The sequence below is a fragment of the Puma concolor genome, chromosome A3, assembly GCF_028749965.1.
Source record: "Puma concolor isolate L17-30 chromosome A3, mPumCon1.1.hap2, whole genome shotgun sequence".
NCBI lineage: Eukaryota > Metazoa > Chordata > Mammalia > Carnivora > Felidae > Puma > Puma concolor.
Genome location: NC_141669.1, coordinates 40,225,590 through 40,245,425, shown reverse-complemented (window position 1 = coordinate 40,245,425; position 19,836 = coordinate 40,225,590). Strand labels below are relative to the sequence as shown.

Here is a 19,836-nt window from a genome sequence, read left to right as displayed (position 1 = left end):
CTAGGCCTGCAGCTCCCTGGCTCTCTACCCACCAGCTGCACCAGCTTTCCACTCTTGCTGGCCCAGCCTGGGGAACCATTGGGGGGGGGGGAGGGGTCTCACCTGCTTCAGGACCCACCACCCTCCCCGTCCGCCCCACTCCCAGGGAAATCAAAGGCAGCCCAGTAGCAAGGCCAGAGAGCTCAGTTTTCAGTCACCTTGAGCCCTGGGAACAGAGGACACCAGGCAGAGAGAAGCCCCGGAGGCAGTCAGCTCACAGGACCACGGCCACTTCTCTTTCGAAGTTAAAATCTGTTGTCTGGTTGGCACGGCCTTATGCCCATGCCATCTGCCATGTCTCCTGGCCCAGAGGAGAAGGCCAGGTTCTGGGAAATGGCTCTGGAACTGGCCTTAGGGCCCTAGAATAAACCCATCTGGGCCACCCAGTCCCTGGTTTTGCTGCAGGCCCCACCCATTCTTTTCTCCTCTTCCAAGTCCTGGAAGCTTCCCCGGAAGCCAAGCCGCTCTCCAGTGTCCCCCCTCCCGCAACCTCCCTCTCATGTCTCCTGGAGCCAAGGCCTTGCTGCACAAATCCTGTTGCCAAGTAACATCAGAACGCGAAAGGGACCGAAGGGGTAGAGGAATCTGAGCCTGGTGCCCCTCCCCATCCCCATCTCCATTTACAATTTCACAGAGCAGGAGCTGAGGCCCAGGCAGGGAAGGGCTGCCGGAGGTCACAGGCTCAGCCCAGAGCTGGGAGCCTGCCTCTTCACATGGGCTGCTTCACCCTGCTTTGAGCCCAGACTTGATAATCACAGGCCAGGAGTCCCACAGATCCCAGGAGCAGCGACTCACAGGGATTGGAAACCCCCAGCCCAACCCAAAGCAAAGGAGAGGTGCCAACTACTGGAAGGAAGGGCTTGTGATCACAGCGCTGCCTCCCGCAAGCAGTCACCTGCGTGTCCCCAGAGCACTCCCTGTAGAGACACCAGTGTGGCTAACAAGCGCACCTGCCTTGAAGCAAAGCACCCTGAGCCCCTCAGGCTCCCTCAGGGAGGGACTGGTCTGGACAGGCGCCTGAGAGGAGCCTGGGTTTTGGACCCAGAGCTGTGGGGGAGGGCTCCAATCCCAGCTGGGGGATTTGGGACGAGTTATATAACCTCTTTTAGCCTCGGCTTCACCATCTGTAAAAAGCGCAATAGAAATTTCTACACACCTTACTGGGATGTTGTAAGGACTCGACAAGGTGATAACTAGAAAGTATTTAGCAGAACGCTTAGAGAGCACTCAATAAACAGATCATGTTGATAGATGATAGATCATGTTGCTATTTTTATGACAACCTTTTATCCCCAGAATTCTGGATATCACATGAGGTGCAGGGGGTAAAGAAGTTATAGGGGGAGAAAGGGAGAGAGCTCCTCTCTGCAGCAGGATGCACCCCTTCCCCACCCCCCCCCCCCACTACTGAGGGAGTCCCAGAGGCAGGAAAAGGGCAGAACTGCAGGCAGCATGTGCCCCCAGCAAGGGCCCCCGCCCCTAACATTCCTGTTGGGACTTAACAGGGGGTGGCCAGTTAGTTCCTGGAACGTCCAAGAAAAACAAACTGGTTATTCTGAGTGAAATTGCAGCCTGGCTAAGGCAGGCTCGGTCTGCTTTAAATTAAACACAGCATTTCTGAGATTCTTTTCATCTCCTGGCCACTGTCGGTTAGTGGAGACATTACCTCACCTCACCTTCCTGCTCTGAGGTGGGGAAGCTAACAGGGTGTGCGCCTGGGGATGGGATGAGATGGGCTCTCCGGGGAGCCCGAGAGCCCCACCCTGGGCTCCTAGGGGTGGCCAGAGGTGAGCAGGCCCTCCTCCTCTGACAACTCAGTCTACCTCTGGGGCTAGGGTACTTACTGGGTATTTGGGGATACAGGGTGGAGGGTTGTTCCCATGTGCAGTCAACTCTGTCCTTGGTATTTAGCTAAGGAATTCCAGCTTTTGCAAATACATTGCTCTTCTAGGAGTTCTTGGAAAAAACACAAAACAAAACAAAACAAAACTTGGCTGTAGTTTTACAAATCCAGAGTTGGTCCCTTCCTTGACCCTGTCAAACATTTCTGTGCTGGGTGGCCATGCCTGCCAGCTCCTCAGCAGGACCCCAAAGAGCCTTAGCTAGCAAGCTGAGACAGCAAGTCGTTTCCCCACAGGGGTGACCTGGTCAAGGGTGGGGTTCTCTTCTGGTTTTGGAAATTGCTTTCAGCCAGCTTTGTCAGCTTGTGGAGTCCTAGAAAATTCTGAAGTGTTGGAGTCAGGCCAAGCCAAAAGTGAGTGAGTCCCAGCTTCCTTAGTGAAGATTATCTAATCTTACCGGGACCTTCAATATCCTCATCTTTAAAATGGGGGTGAAGGTGCCCACCTTTCAGGGTTGTTATGGGGATTAAATGAAATTCGGTGTGCTCAAGGTTCTTTTGTTTCAAATGAAGTATACCCAAAGTTCTTTGGTTGTCAAACTGAAAATTTCCTCATGCTGTCTTACGTAAAAGGGTGATGTTTTGTGTGGAATCAAGGGACTTTCACAAAAACAGGTCACCAGGCCTTTCCAGAGAACTGGAACCAGGAACCTGAAGGGGCATTTGCAGTTTCTCTCCTGCTCTGTCTCCACTGGCCCTGGGTTTCCTGCTTCTTTCCGGACCTGGAGGCCAGCCTCCTGTCCCTGTGGACCAGCTTTCTCTTTCCCGTTTACTCAAAGCCCTGCCTTAGCTTGACATCATTTCCTCATGCTAGGTCCACAGTTGGCGCCATTTTCTAGTGTGTGGCTTTATCCTGTGTATGAAATACTTGCGTGCTGAATGTTCTGTCGGTCTCTCCAGTTCTGCTCCTCTTTCTCTTCCACCATGCCCTGTCCCTGGGGCCAAGCTGTATAAACTGTGCCAATGGAGCTTCCTCGCCTTCTCAGTTCTGGTCGACCTGAGGCCACAGTGGACGCCAGCAGGAAACAGGAGGGCAGGAGGAAAGAGCGGCAGGGTGTTTATTATTCTAGTTCCTTGCCCGTGGGGGATGGGTGGGCCGTGGTGTGGCTGGTTGTTTCCTGCAGGAAGGCCACAGCAACCCTTTCCTTCATCTACAGCCCTCGTTGGGTTCTTATAATCACTTCATCTCTTGTGTTTTCAAGCTTCCTGAGCTGATGGCACTGCACAGTTAGGTCCTGGAGGTGCTGCACCATTCCCTTGCCTGATGCCTTCCATCCTGCCCACATCTTTATAAACAGTCCATTCATTATATTCTCTCCAGTAACAGAGCAGTAAGGTAACACTGAAATGCCATCTCTCTCCTGCTGGGACTCATGATACAGTAAGATCAAGGGGGAAAAGACGGCTTTGTCTCCTTGTCCCCACCCCCAACTCTGGCTCCTGCAGAAAACGGTTGAAGAACTAGAAGCTCTTTGAGATAAGCATTATAAATTTGAGGCCCAGAACTGAGAAGACAGCCAGAATTCTGCTAGAAGTAAAAAGGAATGCATGTGCAATGAGAAGAGATACTTCTCTTGCAAGAGACTCTCCATTTTCCTGGGAGGATGGGACCCACATAAAAGTGTTAGTTAGAAATTTGCTGCCAAATCAGTTAGGGCCTCTCTCTTTCCTAGGACACAAACGCCTAAAAGTAAGCTTCACACAGGTTGTGGACACAGCATATTTTTATATTGTCAACTTCTCTGTATTTTTCACTCCCAAATTTGTTGGATTGGTCACGAGAATCTGTCTTTTCCTTTCCTTTTCCAGTTTGGCTTATGCACATCCCACTTTGGGCTTTGACCATGAGGTCTTAGCCTAGGACAGACTTCCCAGTCTCTGGTCTCTCTAGCCTAGTGTGTTCTGCAGCTCACTATCAAATTTCCGGGAAGCTTTCCCTGAAAGAGAGTATTTTATGCAAAGACCTGAGAAATGAGCAGAAATCACTCAGGTGAAGAGCTGGGGAAAAGGAAATTACACTGGCCAAGCCTAGAGGTAAGAAAGAGGTTGGAACTACAGGCACAATGAAGTTAGTATGGCCAAAGGAGGGCACGGTGAGGACTATGATATGAATCAGGTCAGAGTGGGAGAGACGTAGAGGTCAGATCGTGCAGAGAGCCCACTGTGGACTGCACATAACGGGCAGCAGTGGAGATACAAAGACTCAATTTACCGTGCAATAAATATTCAACAACTTTGCTGGGGAGGAAGGAGCCTCGTAGAGAGTGAACCACCTAGGATTCTTCTCATGGAACTAGGGCTGGCCAAAGGGTGGGAGTAGAGACTGGCTACTTCCCAGGGTACTTCAGAGAGCACTGGGCTCAGAGCATAGGCAGAGCCAGGGACACCCTCACCTCTCTGTGACTCCACTCCTGGGGCTCAATGGCCTTTTTGGCTGGACTAGTGGGGCCTCCAGGAAGACAGAGAGGAAGTGGAAAGGCCAGTGCCCTTCAGATGGTTCTCCTGGGAAGGCTTGCCAGAGTCCTGGGAAATGATCACAGGCATTATCCAACCTTGGGAAACTCTGTGGAGGCGAGGCCAGGTTGAGTGCTGAGTCCTGGGCCCCTTGGGTCCTTTTTCTCTCAGCAGTTACTATGTGAGACAGTGTCCACGGCTGAGGAGACAGAACCCCAAGTGAACCAGCGGCAGGAAGTCCTTGCTCTGTTCTCCAGGTTGCAAGCCCCAGAGAGAAGGCTCTTGGTGCCATCTCTGCTGTCCTGTGTAACCCAAATGACCCCTCCCAGGCTGGTCTCCTTCCCTCTGCCCCCTGCTCCCTCCCTCCACTGCAGGCGAACAGGGGGATACCCAGCCACACGGCCCTAGGCCTGCTCACCTGCCCTCCCTGTCCAGCAGACTGGACACGGCCTCCGCTCCTCCCAACACACAGCTGGTCCCAAGCGTCCTGCCACTGATAGGGGCCATGAGCTCCTTAAAGCAGGATCACATCTCACACAGGTAGGCACTGCACTGGCTGAGAATGAGTGCCCGGTGGGGGAGGCTACAGCAGGCCCAGAGCAGGACGGGGGCCGGGGCAGGATGTCCATCTACAGTGCTCTACAAGAGGTTCGGCCACAGGGCACATGGCTGGGTTGGCAGAGACAGACCCAATGGCTGGTCGAGGCAGTGTGGCTGAGCGCGAGAGCAGGGGAAGAAGCGGGCCCAGGTATATACATTTAGACACACACTCGTCTTCATGAGCTGCATTCCAACAGGAGCACTTGAGACATGAGTACATTTCCCCTTTAATCACGACACCTCTCTCCCCATCACACACGCCCACACCTGCTTGTGACTCCTGCATCACGGCACCAGTTAACATGTGTCCCATAGGAAGGCAGGCGAGGCCCTCCCTTGCTACCAGGCTGAGTGACCACAGAATCAATTTGCTTCTCAAAGTGACAGCGGCCAGAGGGTGGGGGTGCAGCACTGGGGTGAATGGGGGTGCAGGGGCAGAAGGAAGTGAGAAGGGCAAAGGTCTCAGTGGCTCTGGGAGACAGTGTCAGCAAAAGTCACCTGTGATCCTGACAGACATCCGCCGAGGCATCCGTGCAGTCGCTAAGACAATTGCAGCATCTCCAGCCCAGGGTGAGGGGAGAGAAGGGCGAACACCTTAAAGATTTCCAACCACCTGCCCGTTCGGCTTTACCTCACAGCCTCTGTGAAGCTTCAGTGAAACCGTCCATTTGCAATGTGCTTTGAGACCATTACTCACTTGTTGATTCATTCATTGAAAATGTGTCAGGGGCCTGGTATGTGTCAGAGATTGTGCTGGAGCCAAGAGAGAGGCTAGCAAAGATGAGCACATAAAACAAGGGAAGAAAACATATGGTATGTAAGCCACCCCAATATCTCCTGCCAAGTCCAAGGCAGACATCATGAATCAAGCATAGTGTTTTTTTTTTTTATCATGGAGTCCAGGAAGGACCTCAGACTTCTTATCAACACCTTTCTCCAGGCAGCCACTCCTAGTTGGATCCTATGGACCAAATGTTTGTGTTCCCCCCTACCCACAAAATTCATATATTAAAGCCCTAACCTCCAAATGTGGTTGTATTTGAAGATGGGCCTCTAACAAAGGAACTGGTGGGACCCTGATCAAATGGGATTAGGTCCTTCTGAGTATGGACCTCAGAGAGCTGGCCCTCTCGTTCCTCAGGCACACACATCATGTAAGCACATGGCAAGGTGGCAGCCACCTACAAGCCAACATAAGAAGTCTCAGAATGAAACCTCCCTTGCCAGCACCTTGATCTTGGACTTCTGGCCTTCAGACTGTGAGAAATAAATTGGTATTTAAACCATCCGGTCTGTGGGATTCTGTTAGAGTAGCCAAAGCAGACTAAGACTTTGAATTAACATGAAGGATGAAGTTTGTCGGCCCTGGGGCAAAGGCACGGAGGTGTTAACAGGCATAGCTTGCATCAGAAACAGGGAGCAGCATGATATGTCCAGGGCCCTGATATTTAGAGAGGGGAGTGGACAGAGATGGGATTAGAGAGTAAGGCAGACACTGGATCACGTATGGAGGTGTAGGCCATGTCAGGGCCTTGTGAGTTAGTCTAACAGCACTGGGGAATGCCCTTCAGATCTGTGTTTAGAAAGATCGATCTGACAGCTACAGTCAGGCTTGTGTGGGGCAGGCACGGTGGTGAGGTAGGAGATCAGTGGGTGTCTTCTCCATACATCAATCCTGGGGTGGATGTGCGCCCTGTGAGGGGAATGGCCTGGCTGCAGATAAGAGGAAAAGGTGAGGTGATTTCCTGATTTCTGGCCTGGACAGTGGGATGGATGGTCCTCGCTTTGACAGGAACGTGATCTCCTGTAGGGAGAGCAATTTCTCAGCCTGTACAGACGTTAGGTTCCAAGCCCGGCAGAAGTCCTGAAGCTCAAGTCAGGCCCATTCTATTGGTCAGAGTGAGGCACCAGCCAGCCCAGATTCCATGTGGCTGGGGACTACATGAATATAGGGAAGCATGAGTCACTGGGACCACTTTGTCATGCAAGTAACAGGCAAGAGGCAAGGGGAAGAGCAAGGCCCAAAGCCAGATAGATGCACTTGTCACTTGAGCCTTTCACCTCTGATGAGTTTCTCTGCAGCCCGGGGAGTTCCTCTGAGCCAGAGATAGAACTGGGTCATGTGACTCCCCTTAGCTTCAAGGAATTCTGGGAACCTGAATATTTTAACGAGCACATTGCAATCTCCTACAAAACCTGATAAGGAAGAAGGGGAGAATGGCACTTGAGGGCGGTAACAGGCAGAATGTTCTGTAGAAGCCTTGGAGGGGTAGGGAGGAAATAATGGCTGCTGAGCCCCTTTATGGCAGAGAAACCACACTCAGCACCTTTGACATGTTACCTCAGAAGAAAATGGAGAATCTGGTTTTGTAGGTCCGGGGCGAGGCCTGAACGTGCATCTGTAAGTGTTCTGGGGATGCTGAGACTGCGGAAGGAAAACCACAGTTTGAGCGGCCCAGAACCGAGGTACACCGAGGAAACAAGCAACCCCCAAATCTCAGAGGGTTAAATGGCAAAGGCTTGTCCCGTACTCATGCCGCATGTTCACTGTGTTTCTGGGGCTTTGCTGCGCTGGTGACCGGTTTGGAGGGAAAGAAGTCGTGGCATAGCACCACCTGGCTCTTATAGGCATTCCAGTTGCATGGCCATGACCAACATCAGGCGGGGAGAAGCTGTACTGGGAGAATAATACTGAAGATTACCACAGCCTTCACCAAAGCAGTGGGATTTGACCTGATGGGGCTTTGAGGGATGAACAAGGGCTTATCCTATAGAGCAGGTGGGGAGAACATTCCAGACTGAGGGAACACCATAAATAACTACCATTGACTGAACACCTGTTATGTGCCAGCTTTCAGATTGTTTCCTAATTGGCCCTCACAAGAACCTGAGATATTTTTAGTCATTTTTATAAAAGAGGAGACTGAGGGTCCGACATCAGCTAAGTTGCTTGCTGACGGTCACAGGGCCAGAAAACAGGAGTCCAGGAAATCAAACCCAATGTCTGGGACTTTCCCTCCCATGCCACAGTGGACAAGTGGAGGCATGTGGCTGCGTAGGGTGTTTGCAGAATGGTCTGTATGCTGCTGTTTCCCTGGAAATGGTCCCAGCATCTAGAGGATGTTTTCATTTTTAATTTTTTTAATGTTTATTTTTGAGAGAGAGACCGAGTGTGAGCAGGGGAGGGGCAGAGAAAGAGGGGGACAAACAACCCAAAGCAGGCTCCAGGCTCTGAGCTGTCAGCACAAAGTTCACTGCAGGGCTTGAACTCACAAACCTCCAAGACCATGACCTGAGCTGAAGTCGGACGCTTAACCAACTGAACCACCCAGGCACCCCTAGAGGATTTTTAAAAAACTTTTTCTTTTATTTTAGAGAGAGAGAGAGAGAGAGAAGCCGGGGGAGGGGGTGTGAAGTGAGAGAGAGAATCCCAAGCAGGCTCCATACCCAGTGTAGAGCTCGATGTGGGGCTTGATCCCACGACCCTGGTATCATGAACCTGAGCTGAAATCAAGTGTCAGACACTCAACCAGCTGAACCACCCAGGCACCCCAAGGATTTTGTTTTTGTTTTTCGAGGAGGAGGGATCACAGATTGTAATTTTTATTATGGTAAAATATACATAAAACTTACCATGTTAACCATTTGTAAGTCTACAGTTCAGTGGCATTAAGTACATTCCCATTGTCGTGCAATGACCGCCACTGTCCATCTGCAGAACTTTTTAATCTTGCAAAGTTGAAATTGTGCCCATTGAGCACTAATGTCCATCCTAGCCCCTGGCAACCAACCACCATTCTACTTTGTCTCTATGAATTTGAGGACTCTAAGAACTTGTTCTTGTGTGTACAGCTTATCTCACTTAGCATAGTGCTACACTGTTCACCTTGTGACAGTATTGAAACCTTATTCCTTTACATGGCTGAATAATATTCCATTTTATGTAGGTACCCCATTTTTATCCGTTCACCTGCTGATGGATGTTTGGGTTGTTTCCACCTTTTTTCTGGGTATCGTGACAAATGCTGCTATACATATGGGTGTGCAAATATCTCTGAGTCCTGCTTTTGAATTCTTTTGTGTATGTACCCAGAAGTGGGGCAGTTGGATCCAGAGGAATTTTTAACATAAAGGACTCTATATGGGTCAGAGGTGCTGGCAGGCTTTGTTGGGGTCCAGAGAAAATGCAACACACCAGCACCGTAGAGGATGCCAAGCCTCACCAGGCAACCTCAGCCCACTCACTGCACCCCCACGGGTGGGAGAGCCCCCTACTACCACACCACCCAGGCACAGGAAGGCTGCCTTGTTATCTAACGGTCTTGCAGGCATAGAAATGATCTTGCCCCCACATTGGGAGTCGGGATGCTCTGGAGGGAGAACAGCCACTAACCCCTGAGACTCCCTTTCCCTCATCTATCAAACCAAGGCAGTGGTATTCTCTTGCCTACCTTGCAGATTGTCGGGAGGTTCCAACGAACACAAGAACGTGAGAGACAGGGAGGGGCCACAGCCTGCTCTAGACCCACCACCCTTGCCCGGGCTGCCCTCCAGGCTCCACTAGTGCTGGGTCAAACAGGGGCGCTGCAGGAGTGATGTCTGGGAAGGCAGAGGGGCCTCTGGGGCCGTTTCAATAAGGTCAGGAGAGCCCTACGGCTGAGATAGCTAAAAAGAGGACAGCAGAGGCAATACGCTCCCTGGCGACAGTTCCAGGGCAGTGGTTCTCAAACTGGGGCAGGTCGGAGAAGCCCCAGAGGGCTCATTAACACACGGCGGGGGGGGGGGGGCACCCCCAAGATTCTGATTCAGGAAGTCTAGGGTGGGGTCCAAGAATCTGCATCTCTACAAGTTCTCGGGGATGCTGATACTGTTGGTCTGGGACTGCTCTAGAAAATGGAAGAGAAAAAGCTGCTCATTTGGAGGACCATGGACACATAAGTCCCTCCACCCTTCCCAGCCTCTTCCCTCCCTTTCTCGTTTCCTTCCTTCCTGGTCCAACATTTAATATTAGAGTGCAGAGTCTGGGCTGGGCTGACCAGATGGCTGTTGGCTGCTGAGGGCCCCAGGCTGTGGTGTGACCGGATGTGGAGGAGTCAGAGTGAGTCAGATCGCCAGCAGAGGGAAAATACCGTGTTCCAGGCGAGGGGCCAGGGCGACCTTCCAGGCTCTGTAAGAGCTCAGGGCATTGTGCAAAGCCCAGACAGCCTTCCCCTGGGGTCGGGTGGTCCCCAGGCAGAACACTGGGACAGGCAGCTGCTATAGTGCTGTGCCAGGCCCACGAGCCCGACCCCAAGGTGCTTACCCAGGCTAGGCCTTCAGAGGCAGGACTGGAAAGCAGGCTGGGAAGCCCAGTGAGTAGGGGCAGAAGTCCTGTGGGCATTGGGAGCAGCAAGCCCTCAGCCCTTAGATGGCCAAGCCATTAAATTTGCCCCTTTGAATGCTCCAAAGTCCATGTGTCCCACCCGTGATCCCTGGTGAACCCTGCAGTCCACCTTCCCATGGGCTCATCCACCAGACTTGTGTGGACCTTTCCCTCCCCTCCCTAACCTGGGTCTCATTTCTCAGGGGCCCCATTTTTATTTTCAGGGAGGTCACTAACCTACCTGATCAATGGAATCTAAGACTTGCCACCCCGTGCCATCAGAACCTGATGAAAATGCCAGGAGGTGCATTGTGCAAAGGCACAGCTCCAAGAAGGACATCAGTCCCGGGAGCTTCATCAGGACTGGATCTGGCTCTGGGGCATCGCTTTCACGTTCTCTAGGTCTACTTCTTCAACCATGAAATGGGGCCAAGGGGACACCCACCGCAGGAAATTAGAGGAGATAACATCACAGAAGTCCTTTATAACTGGTGCCAGCGAGGTTCCAAGAGTCCTTCTGGTAATGCATACTAGGTCGGGCCCTCACAATGTTTTCTCAAACTCTTCAAAATTTACTTCTACTTTTATTTAGGCCATAGATTGGGGTTCTTAGTTCTTGAAGGTGAGGGAGATGTCCACACCTGTAACAGGGCTGGAGATGCTGTGCAGAAGCCCAGGGCTCTCTGTGCACTGCTCCCGACTTCTGGTAACTTTGTTACTGCTGTCCCTTCAGTACCGTGGAGACACGGTCATGGGTGTAAGTCTTCTTGTTAGTCCCCCTTTCAATCTATGTACCTCAGAAGATGCCCCAGCTGCCCGAACTAAAATCTAGGGGTGAGCATGGCCCAGTGTGGCCTGTAGCCAACCTGCTTAACCACAGTGTGGGTTCTGCACTAAACTCTGGGCCTACAGTATCCTGTTGATTTCATTTTGGGGAGAAAGTATTTAATGCAGATGACAAGACTATCTGTATCTAGGCTTGGGGAGGAAAAGGAAGGGCATGGTCAGGATATTTATGTTGGCACATGTCTTCCAGGCCTTCATGCCTAGACTTGCTCAAGTGGAGTCACCTGAGCAGCCAGCGTGAGCTGAGGAGCTCAGCCCTGTTCCGTCATAGGGTTCTGGCCTTTCACCAGGCCTGGGAACAAACCAGAGCTGTATGGCGTCCTGAACTGAATGGAGCTCCCTGATTACCATCATGGAGGAGGGTGCGCTGCTTAGAGCTTGGGGTACAGTCCTCATTGAAGGCCTTGACTTCTACGTGGCAACTTCTCCCAGAGTTTCTTCTAAGAAATACTTGCTGGGCAAGTGTCCCCTCCTCCTGCCCCTGTAGGTGCGCTGTGGGCAGGAACTTCTAAGTTGAATAAGCAGCCTCCCTAATATGCTGGGCTGGGAGGGAGCTGTGGGCCTCTTGCTTTCTGCCTAGAAACATCATGCCTTTTCTGTGCTGAACCACAGGTAGAGCAGAGTGAGGCACCTTTGGCCTCCATTCTATCGTTGCAGACATCTACCATGGCTCCATGACAGCTTTATCTCTCTCTCTCTCTGTCTCTCTCTGTCTCTCTCTCTCTCACACACACACACACACACACACACACACACACTCCTTTTTTTTTAAAATTTTTTTTTTTCAACGTTTTTTTATTTATTTATTTTTGGGACAGAGAGAGACAGAGCATGAACGGGGGAGGGTCAGAGAGAGAGGGAGACACAGAATCGGAAACAGGCTCCAGGCTCTGAGCCATCAGCCCAGAGCCCGACACGGGGCTCGAACTCACGGACCGCGAGATCGTGACCTGGCTGAAGTTGGACGCTTAACCGACTGCGCCACCCAGGCGCCCACACACTCCTACTTTTTGAGGGCAGGGATCAGATCTTAAGATCTAAGTAGTGAAACCTGGTATCAGTGATTCACTCCTTGAGAAGTCATGACACAGAAAGTGAATGACTGTGACTTGCACAATATAGGGCTTATTCTAAGTCAGTTGTTCTCAACCTGCTGCACAGAGGACTCTCCTGGAGATCTTTCAATGTGCAGGCCACCCTCTGGGACTCATTAAACCAGAATCTCTTGCAGGGTGCCCCTGGAATCAGTTTTTACAAAGCTTCCCAGGTGTTCTACTCCTGATACTACACTATCTGTTGGCTAACTTGAATTTAAGTAAAATGAAGAAGAAGAAAGAAGAAAGAAGAAAGAAGAAAGAAGAAAGAAGAAAGAAGAAAGAAGAAGAAGAAGAAGAAGAAGAAGAAGAAGAAGAAGAAGAAAAAAGCTTCCCACATGGTCTGAATGTGCAGAATTGAGAACCTCTGCTCTAAATGGACCCTGGCAAAAAGGCGTACTTGATGGTGTAGAAATTTAAAATTTTTGACTATAGCTATTCTGGTGGTTGTGATTGAAGAACCCTGTGTAAACAGAGCAGGGGAGAGAAAACTGCCTCAGGGCTGGGAGACCTTGTGGAAGGCCCATCAATTCCATCACCTGAACTGTGTGACCTCAAGCACAAGCGGTGACTGCCTTACCCTACCTGTCCCACTGAGAAGTCTGGAGGACAACTTGTTACCTAACTGGGCCGAAGGACCAGTCTTTTCTATTTCAGGAGTATTTTCTAGACTCGTACAGCCTCCATTTAATCGTAAACTAAAATTTTAAGACTGGCAAGCAATGGAGAAACACTTAAGTGTTAACCTAAGTCTGTGTAGATGCAGACCACCTAAGGGCCCCAACATCAGATCCATTGATTTACAGAGTGCGCGCACACATACACATGCACAGGCAGGGGAGGGGCAGAGGAAGAGGGAGAGAGAGAATCCCAAGCATGCTGCATGCTGAGTGCAGAGCTCTATGCAGGGCTGGATGCCATGACTGTGAGATCATGACCTGAGCCAAAATCAAGAGTTGGACACCTAACATACTGAGCCACCCAGGCGTCCTGCAACATCTGATTAAATCAGTTCACAACAACTACCATATATAACAAAAGAGGAAAGAACAAACATCAACAGGGCTATGGAGAAGTCTGAACCCTTGTGAGCTGTTGGTGGGAATGTAGAATGGTAGAGATGCTGTGGAAAATAGGATGGCAGCTTCTTAAAACCTTAAAAACAGAACTGCCATCTGATCCAACAATTCCACTTCTGGGTCTAAACCCTCAAACTAGAAGCAGGAACTCTACGAGACATGTACATCTATGTTCATAGCAGCATTATTTACAAGAGCCAAAAAGTAGAAGCAATCTAAGTGTCTGCTGATGGATGAACGGATAAACAAAATATACATACAATGGAGTATTGTCATTCAGCCTTGAAAAGGAAGGAAATTCTGACACGTGCTACAACACTGATGACATTACGGTAAGTCAAATAAGCCAACCACAAAAGGGCAAATACTGTATCATGCACCTATATGAGGTAGTAGTCAAACACGACAGCAAACAGAATGGTGGCTGTGAGGGGCAAGTGGTCACCAAAGGAATAGGGAGTTCATGTTTAATGGTGACAGAGTTTCAGTTTTGCAAGAGTGAAGCCCTGTGTGGATGGAGGATGGTCCTGTTAACAATGTCAACTCCTTAATGCCATTGAATTACATGCTTAAAAATGGTTAAGAGGGTGAATTTTATGTTATTTTTCCCAGATTAAAACAAAACAACCCAGAGCCTTGTCTGGGAGGGGCACACATGAAGGAGACAACCTTTCTCGGAGTGGTTTATCAGAGTTATGGGCTGGAAGAGCCCTGACAAGGACCAGTGAGGCCTGGAAGAAGCCTACCTATGTTTTGTACATATATTTTGGGACGAGGACCATGGAGAGAAAGGACAGTTAAGATCCAGGCTGGGAATGGGATTAGGTGCTTCACCCACACGTTTTCTTCCTGACTCAGACACATAATTCTCTCTCTCTCTCTGCCCCTTGCTCATTTGCGCCCTCTCTCCTCCAGCCCAAAAGAATATGCCATCTTAAACAGCAAAGGAGCCCCCCTCGAGGAGGCTTCTGACAGAACCAGTGAGTGTGTGATGCCATAAGGGGAGCCAGAGGATTCCTGGCCCACCATGATGTGCAAACTCTGGAATGTCTGCTTACAAAGCAGGTGTATCCTGGAAAAGAAACACATGGAAAACACAGGTGTCCAGGAATTGTATGGATGGATGGGGCAGGAAGGGCAGGGGGCCATCACCTCACCTCCCAACACAAGCCAAGAGTCTAACTTCAGTGTGCATGGTCTATGCCCTGTCTATATTCTGGGCTTGCTCCTTCACTTTTGTATCTTCAGCACCTGGGTGGGGCTGAGCCACGGAACCTACCGGCTTAAGCTGAGCCGTGGGGCCACACAACATGTGCTCATTTGTCCAACGGGTTATCTTGAGCCCTGAGGACCCTCTCCCACAATTCTAGTACGAGTGGAAACCACCAAGTAGTGAATTGACCCACAACGCCAAGAACACATGCCGTAACCTGTGGCACAGGATTCCACTGTGGCCGTTTTTCCTGTGTCCCTCAGAAGCTGTGCTTACTCCTATGTACCCAAGCCCTAGTAAACTGCTTCTGCCACTTTCCCTAGTGTGGGCGCAGGAGGCAAAGGGTGGGCCTGTCACGTGTCTGGAGGAGCGGCATGGTCACGCTCCCCGAGCAAGGCATCCTTTCCCACCTGCCACACAAAGGTCCTTCTCACTGGCTTCCACTCTTCTGGTTGCAGGGCCAGAAGCTGGCTCCGGAAAGGGGGACAGAGCAGGGGCTGGCTGGGGTCAGAGTGGGAGGCTGCAGGGGCTGAGCTCTCCCCCACATCCTCCAACAAGAACAGAAGGGACCAAGATGTGACTGTGCTGAGAAATCCCAGTCCTGGGCTCTCAAATCACAAATGTAGAAACCACAAACCAAGGGAAAAAAAAAAAAACAAGTCTTTTTAATTTTTTCCCCTCCCAACAGCTAGTTCCAGTGATGTTTATTACTCAGCCTGAGTTGGAATAACATTAGACAAAAATAGAAATAGCCTCTGGATTTACAAAGCCTTTGTACAAGTCCTCTGACTTTTCTGTTCATGCCAGGGCCCCTTGCTGTGGTGCCAGAGGTCAGGGGAGGCTGGACGGCCCAGATGAAGCAGAGCCCGCAGAGGGGGATGCAGGCCTTAACGATGGGCCGAGAGCAGATCCAGGAAAGATAAGCCAGGCAACTTGTCCAAACAGCTTGGCTGGCGACTTGGGGCTCTACGTGTGGGGCTGAGCTGTTGGGGCCCTGCCCCGGGTACAGAAGTTGGGTGGGCAGAGGTGTGGGCTTGGCCCAGGCAAAAGGTCTTGGGTGGACACTCTACGGGAACCGTGCCCCTAGGAGCCGGTGCAGCTGGGAGGGGCAGGCCATAGGGTGGCAGGCTCCCAGTTCCTGGTCCTCCAGAGCCCTCATAAGTCCTGCCTGCAGTTAGGTGAGCTCCCAGCAACAGGACTTCACCTCCCTGCTCTGGAGGTGCCATGCAGGGGAAGGCCTGGCCACCTCGGAAGGATTGAGGGGACTTGGTGAACCTTATTCATGGTGTGAGATGGGGAAGGGCAAGGACAAGGAAGGCTGCCACTTTCCAGGTGAAGCTGGTCGAGCAGAGGCCAGCTGCTTTTTGCACCCCCTACATCTCTGCTGTGCCCTACATGGTCACTTTGAACCACCCTGGACTCTGTTCTCCCAGGCCTCTCAAGTGAAGGGCAGGCCAGGCCCTCACCTGGGTCCTCCTGGCCATCCTGTAGGCTGGGCAGATGGTGCTGCGGTGGCTACTATCTCAGGGGCTGCTTGAGCTCGAATAGGCCTGTCCCGCCTCTGACAACTTTCCCAACCACGATGCAGGCTGAAGGGGACCTCAGCTCATCATGCGATCCTGGGAGACACAAGAGATCTTGTTAGGTGGTTGAGAGGGAAGCTGGGGGTGATGTAAGGGGTCTGGGGGTGGGGGGCGATCAACATGGAGGCTGGGCAGATGAGCCACCTCAGAGGCCAGCAGGAAGCCGAGTTCTGGAAGCTGATGAGGTTACGTGAGGGAGCACTGCTTACAGAAAGAGAGGCAGAGCCTTCTCCCTTTCCTTCAAAAGGCAGAGGCAGCATCCCCATCTGCTGCCCACCCTCCCCAGTTGCTTCCTCAGTGAGATTTCAACATCTCACTTGTGTGGGACGCATGTGGAAAGGTGCCCGGGGAGCAAGCCTATTTGCCCAGAGCAGATTTAGGAGAGGGAAGACCAAGGGCACCTGCCCATGCACTGACCCATCATGGTGGCCTGCTTCAGAAACTGGAAGCTGGTTTCAAATGTCATTTGCTGCAGAGGGGAGGAGTTTGACCGGATCCCAAAGCGATTCAATGGCTTGTACACGCCCTCGAAGCACATATAGTCGGCAACCAGGGAGAGATGGCGGGGATCAACCTCAATGCCTGTCACATTGGCAGTAACATCAGGAAAGATTACACAATGACAAGAGGACAGTTGCAGCAGCATCACCTGACACGAGCCAGCACATAGGCTCAGATGTAGACCCCAGGGCTCCATTTCAAGCTCGGTCATCTACTCACTCAGCCCCCTCCCCATCCCAGACCACAATCAGTCCAGCCCACTCTCCACGTCTGTCCAGTAGCCCAGGAAACAGACTCCAGACTTGCAGGAAATGAGAACCTCACAGCACTATTTCACTTGGGACCTAAAACCCTGAAGGCAGGCAGGCTGGGGTCCATTCATCAGACAGGAGTTTCCTCAGAGGCCAGAGGAGAAACAGGTAGAGAGGCCCCAATGACAGTACTGAAACCTGTCCTCCCTGGTCACTCTCGGGGTCTCCCACAGGCCACATGCTCACTGCACCCATATGCTGGTCTCCTACAGAGCAGGCCCAACATGCTGGGATCTTCTGAGTGTTGTCCGTGGCTCCTCTTACCATACACAGCAAACACGTCCTTGATTTCCTTCTCAATCACCCGCAGCGCGGCCTCAATGCCATACGTGTTGGCCATGGCGTGGATGTCGTTGGAATAGAGGCGGCTTAAGTCCAGAACCTAGAAAGGGGGTAGAGACTGAGTGCGGGGGCCTGGCTTTCTGCTCCCTTCTTCAGGCAAGACCCACACTGGCCGAGCTCACTCCTTGTCTGGCAGTCAAGCAGAGCCGACAACGAAGTGACTGAAAGGTGGCCCAGGAGTAGCAAAAGGACAGAGTGTAAGCAGAGGTGCAGGTTGGCCAGAAGAAGCTATTTTCTTATTTATTTAACAGATAGACTTGTCTCCTAGGATGGAGGCTTCCCTTGGTAGGTGAGGGACGTTCTCCAGCAGTGACACTTAAACTTGTCTCCAGGGCACATGGGGCAGTGACAGGGCAGCTCCACGGGGGCCCAGCTCGTCAGGGGCCCAAGGTGGCTCTGCACTATGGCAGCTCGTCCCCACAGGAGGAGACTTTGGCCTTGTTTAAACAACCCTCCCAGGCATGACAGAGTCTGCCCTGTTGGTGGCTGGCTCTCAGGAGGTACGAGCCCACCCTGCCCTGTCCTTGGGAGGCACCCAGTGAAAGGCTCCAGGCGGGCCTGGAGGCGGGCCTCTGCAAGGCAGCTGCTGTGGGAGAAGTGTTCCAGGTAGGGAGAGATTTGTGAGCTGGGTGCACACTGGGGAGGGTGGTGGGCTACAGGGGTCCCGACACCTCAGTATTCTTTGGGGAAACACTTGTGCCCAGGGGCTGAGAGCACCTCAGAAGGTTCTCGGAGACACAATGAAGCAGAAGAATGAAGAAACAGCCCAGAAGGATGACAGACGTGCTGGTGGAGCAGGTGGGGCACAGCACACAGGCGTTTGCCAGCACCAGGCACCGGCAGGCTGGTCTGAGCCACCTCTGCTCCCAGGGCCACCTTCCCCAGATAAAATGAGCAGCTCTCAGGCGAGCGACTCCACAAACTACATCTTACAAATCTACTTTGGAGACATATTAATTTCAAGGAGAAAAAAATTCTAGCCAAACTACTCCAAGAAAGTGTGGGTGAGATAAAGTTACCGGAAGTCTTAACTAGGCTAATATGCACAGTGCATCCCAAGAAGAGGCCCCGGGTAACATGGTTGGAGCCTCGCCTCCCCGTGGCCAGCCCCTGAGTCAGTGTGAGGACCTTGTCCCGGCCAGCAGACAACCTGGAGAGGGCGCACACCTCGGCATACTTGAACAGCTCTGGCAAGTTGATTCCTTCTGTGTTTAAGACAAGCTCCTTCTCATTCTTCTTATTGGTGGTTTCATTCAGGAGGCACCTCGTGATGCCCTTTGTCGCGTAGACGACGGTGCCCTGGGCCAAGGACACTACCAGGGAGCTCATGTCAAAGTTGATCTTCATCAGAGGGAGCTTCACTGTCACCTGCAAGAGGAAGGAGGGTTGCATCAGGGAAGGGGCTGCCCCCAGCCCTGAGAAGGAGGCAGAGGGCCCCCAACTGACTCCCTGGGTGAGGCCTTCAAAGCCTGTGTAGTAAACACCTTGGCTGGGGACAGGCGGTCCTGCTGGGGCAGATTGGCTGGGTCTGCACAGGCGAACACTGGGTGCCTTAACCAACCACACAGAGCAGCCATCTCCAGTCACCCAGGCAAAGATGACAGCAGTAGAGCGACACCTTCACAGACGCTGGTAAAAATCGTGTCTGCTCAACAGTGCCCTTGATAGACTTTCGATCACCACAAAGTGTCACACTCATCGTTTCGTGTGTAACCTGCTCAATGACTCTTATCTACATTGCCGTTTGGGAGCCACTGGACTGGGTCAAAGTGAAGGTCAAAAACGTCAGCCCATGTGTAGGAGCGAAGGCATCCTGACCACGCAGCCTTGCAGGGAACGGTGCACCCTGCCGTTGCAGACCACAGGCCACGGGGGTGGGGAAGCGGCGCGCTCCTGCTTGCCTCTGCAACTCTGACATCCGTCCACTCGGTAGGACTGAAGACAGAATGGGGGGATGCTTAGAAGTGCCTCCACTCCAGGGCCTGGCCCATCAGACCCGCAGACACACACTGTTCTTGACGAGTCCGAAAGTACTGGCCCGCTAGGGGTTTGAGTCAAATGTGTGGGGCAGTGATTTGAGGCAGTGGGGCCACGGTGGTCACCAGATTCTTTAAGGGATCTGAGATCATAAGGAGATTGCAACCGACTGCCACAGGCCCCGCACGCCACCCGGCCCGCGTGGGGAGGAGCTGGGCAGCGGGCACTGACCTGGCACCACAAGTTCTCCTCGGTGTCGTAATGGTAGTCCTCTATGAACGGGTGGGACTCGCGCACGGCCTGCGCACGGCGCTCCACGGCCTCGGCTCCCTGGGGCTCCCTGACGCGGGTGGATTTCCGGGGCTGTGTGAGGGGGGCGGCAGGGGCCGAGTCCTCCTCGGCGCCTGAGCCCACCTCTTCATCCTGCTCCTGGGCCTTCTCGGCACCTTCCCCGGGGCCATGCCCTTCCTCCTGCACGTCCTCGTCGTCGTTCTCCTCCCCAACCTCGTCCTCCTCGCTCTCATAATCGACCTGG

The 19,836-nt window shown here is 52.2% G+C and overlaps 1 protein-coding gene across 2 annotated transcripts in view; it reads right to left on the bottom strand.

Annotated features, from left to right (window-relative positions):
* Positions 1–19,836, bottom strand: part of POLR1A (RNA polymerase I subunit A) — a 111,319-nt gene that overhangs the window by 19,424 nt on the left and 72,059 nt on the right. The window contains exons 30-34 of one of the 2 annotated variants that reach the window (XR_015249075.1): positions 19,533–19,832; positions 18,492–18,692; positions 17,247–17,364; positions 16,588–16,752; positions 16,054–16,206 (exon numbers count right to left, since the gene is read on the bottom strand). Coding sequence is in view for 1 of the 2 variants with exons in the window: in XM_025927126.2 (XP_025782911.2) it covers positions 16,106–16,206; positions 16,588–16,752; positions 17,247–17,364; positions 18,492–18,692; positions 19,533–19,832 (885 nt within the window). In the remaining variant the exon portion in view is untranslated. Of the gene's footprint in view, positions 1–15,230; positions 16,207–16,587; positions 16,753–17,246; positions 17,365–18,491; positions 18,693–19,532; positions 19,833–19,836 lie in introns of those variants that run through there. The other variant, XM_025927126.2, reaches the window with a different exon arrangement.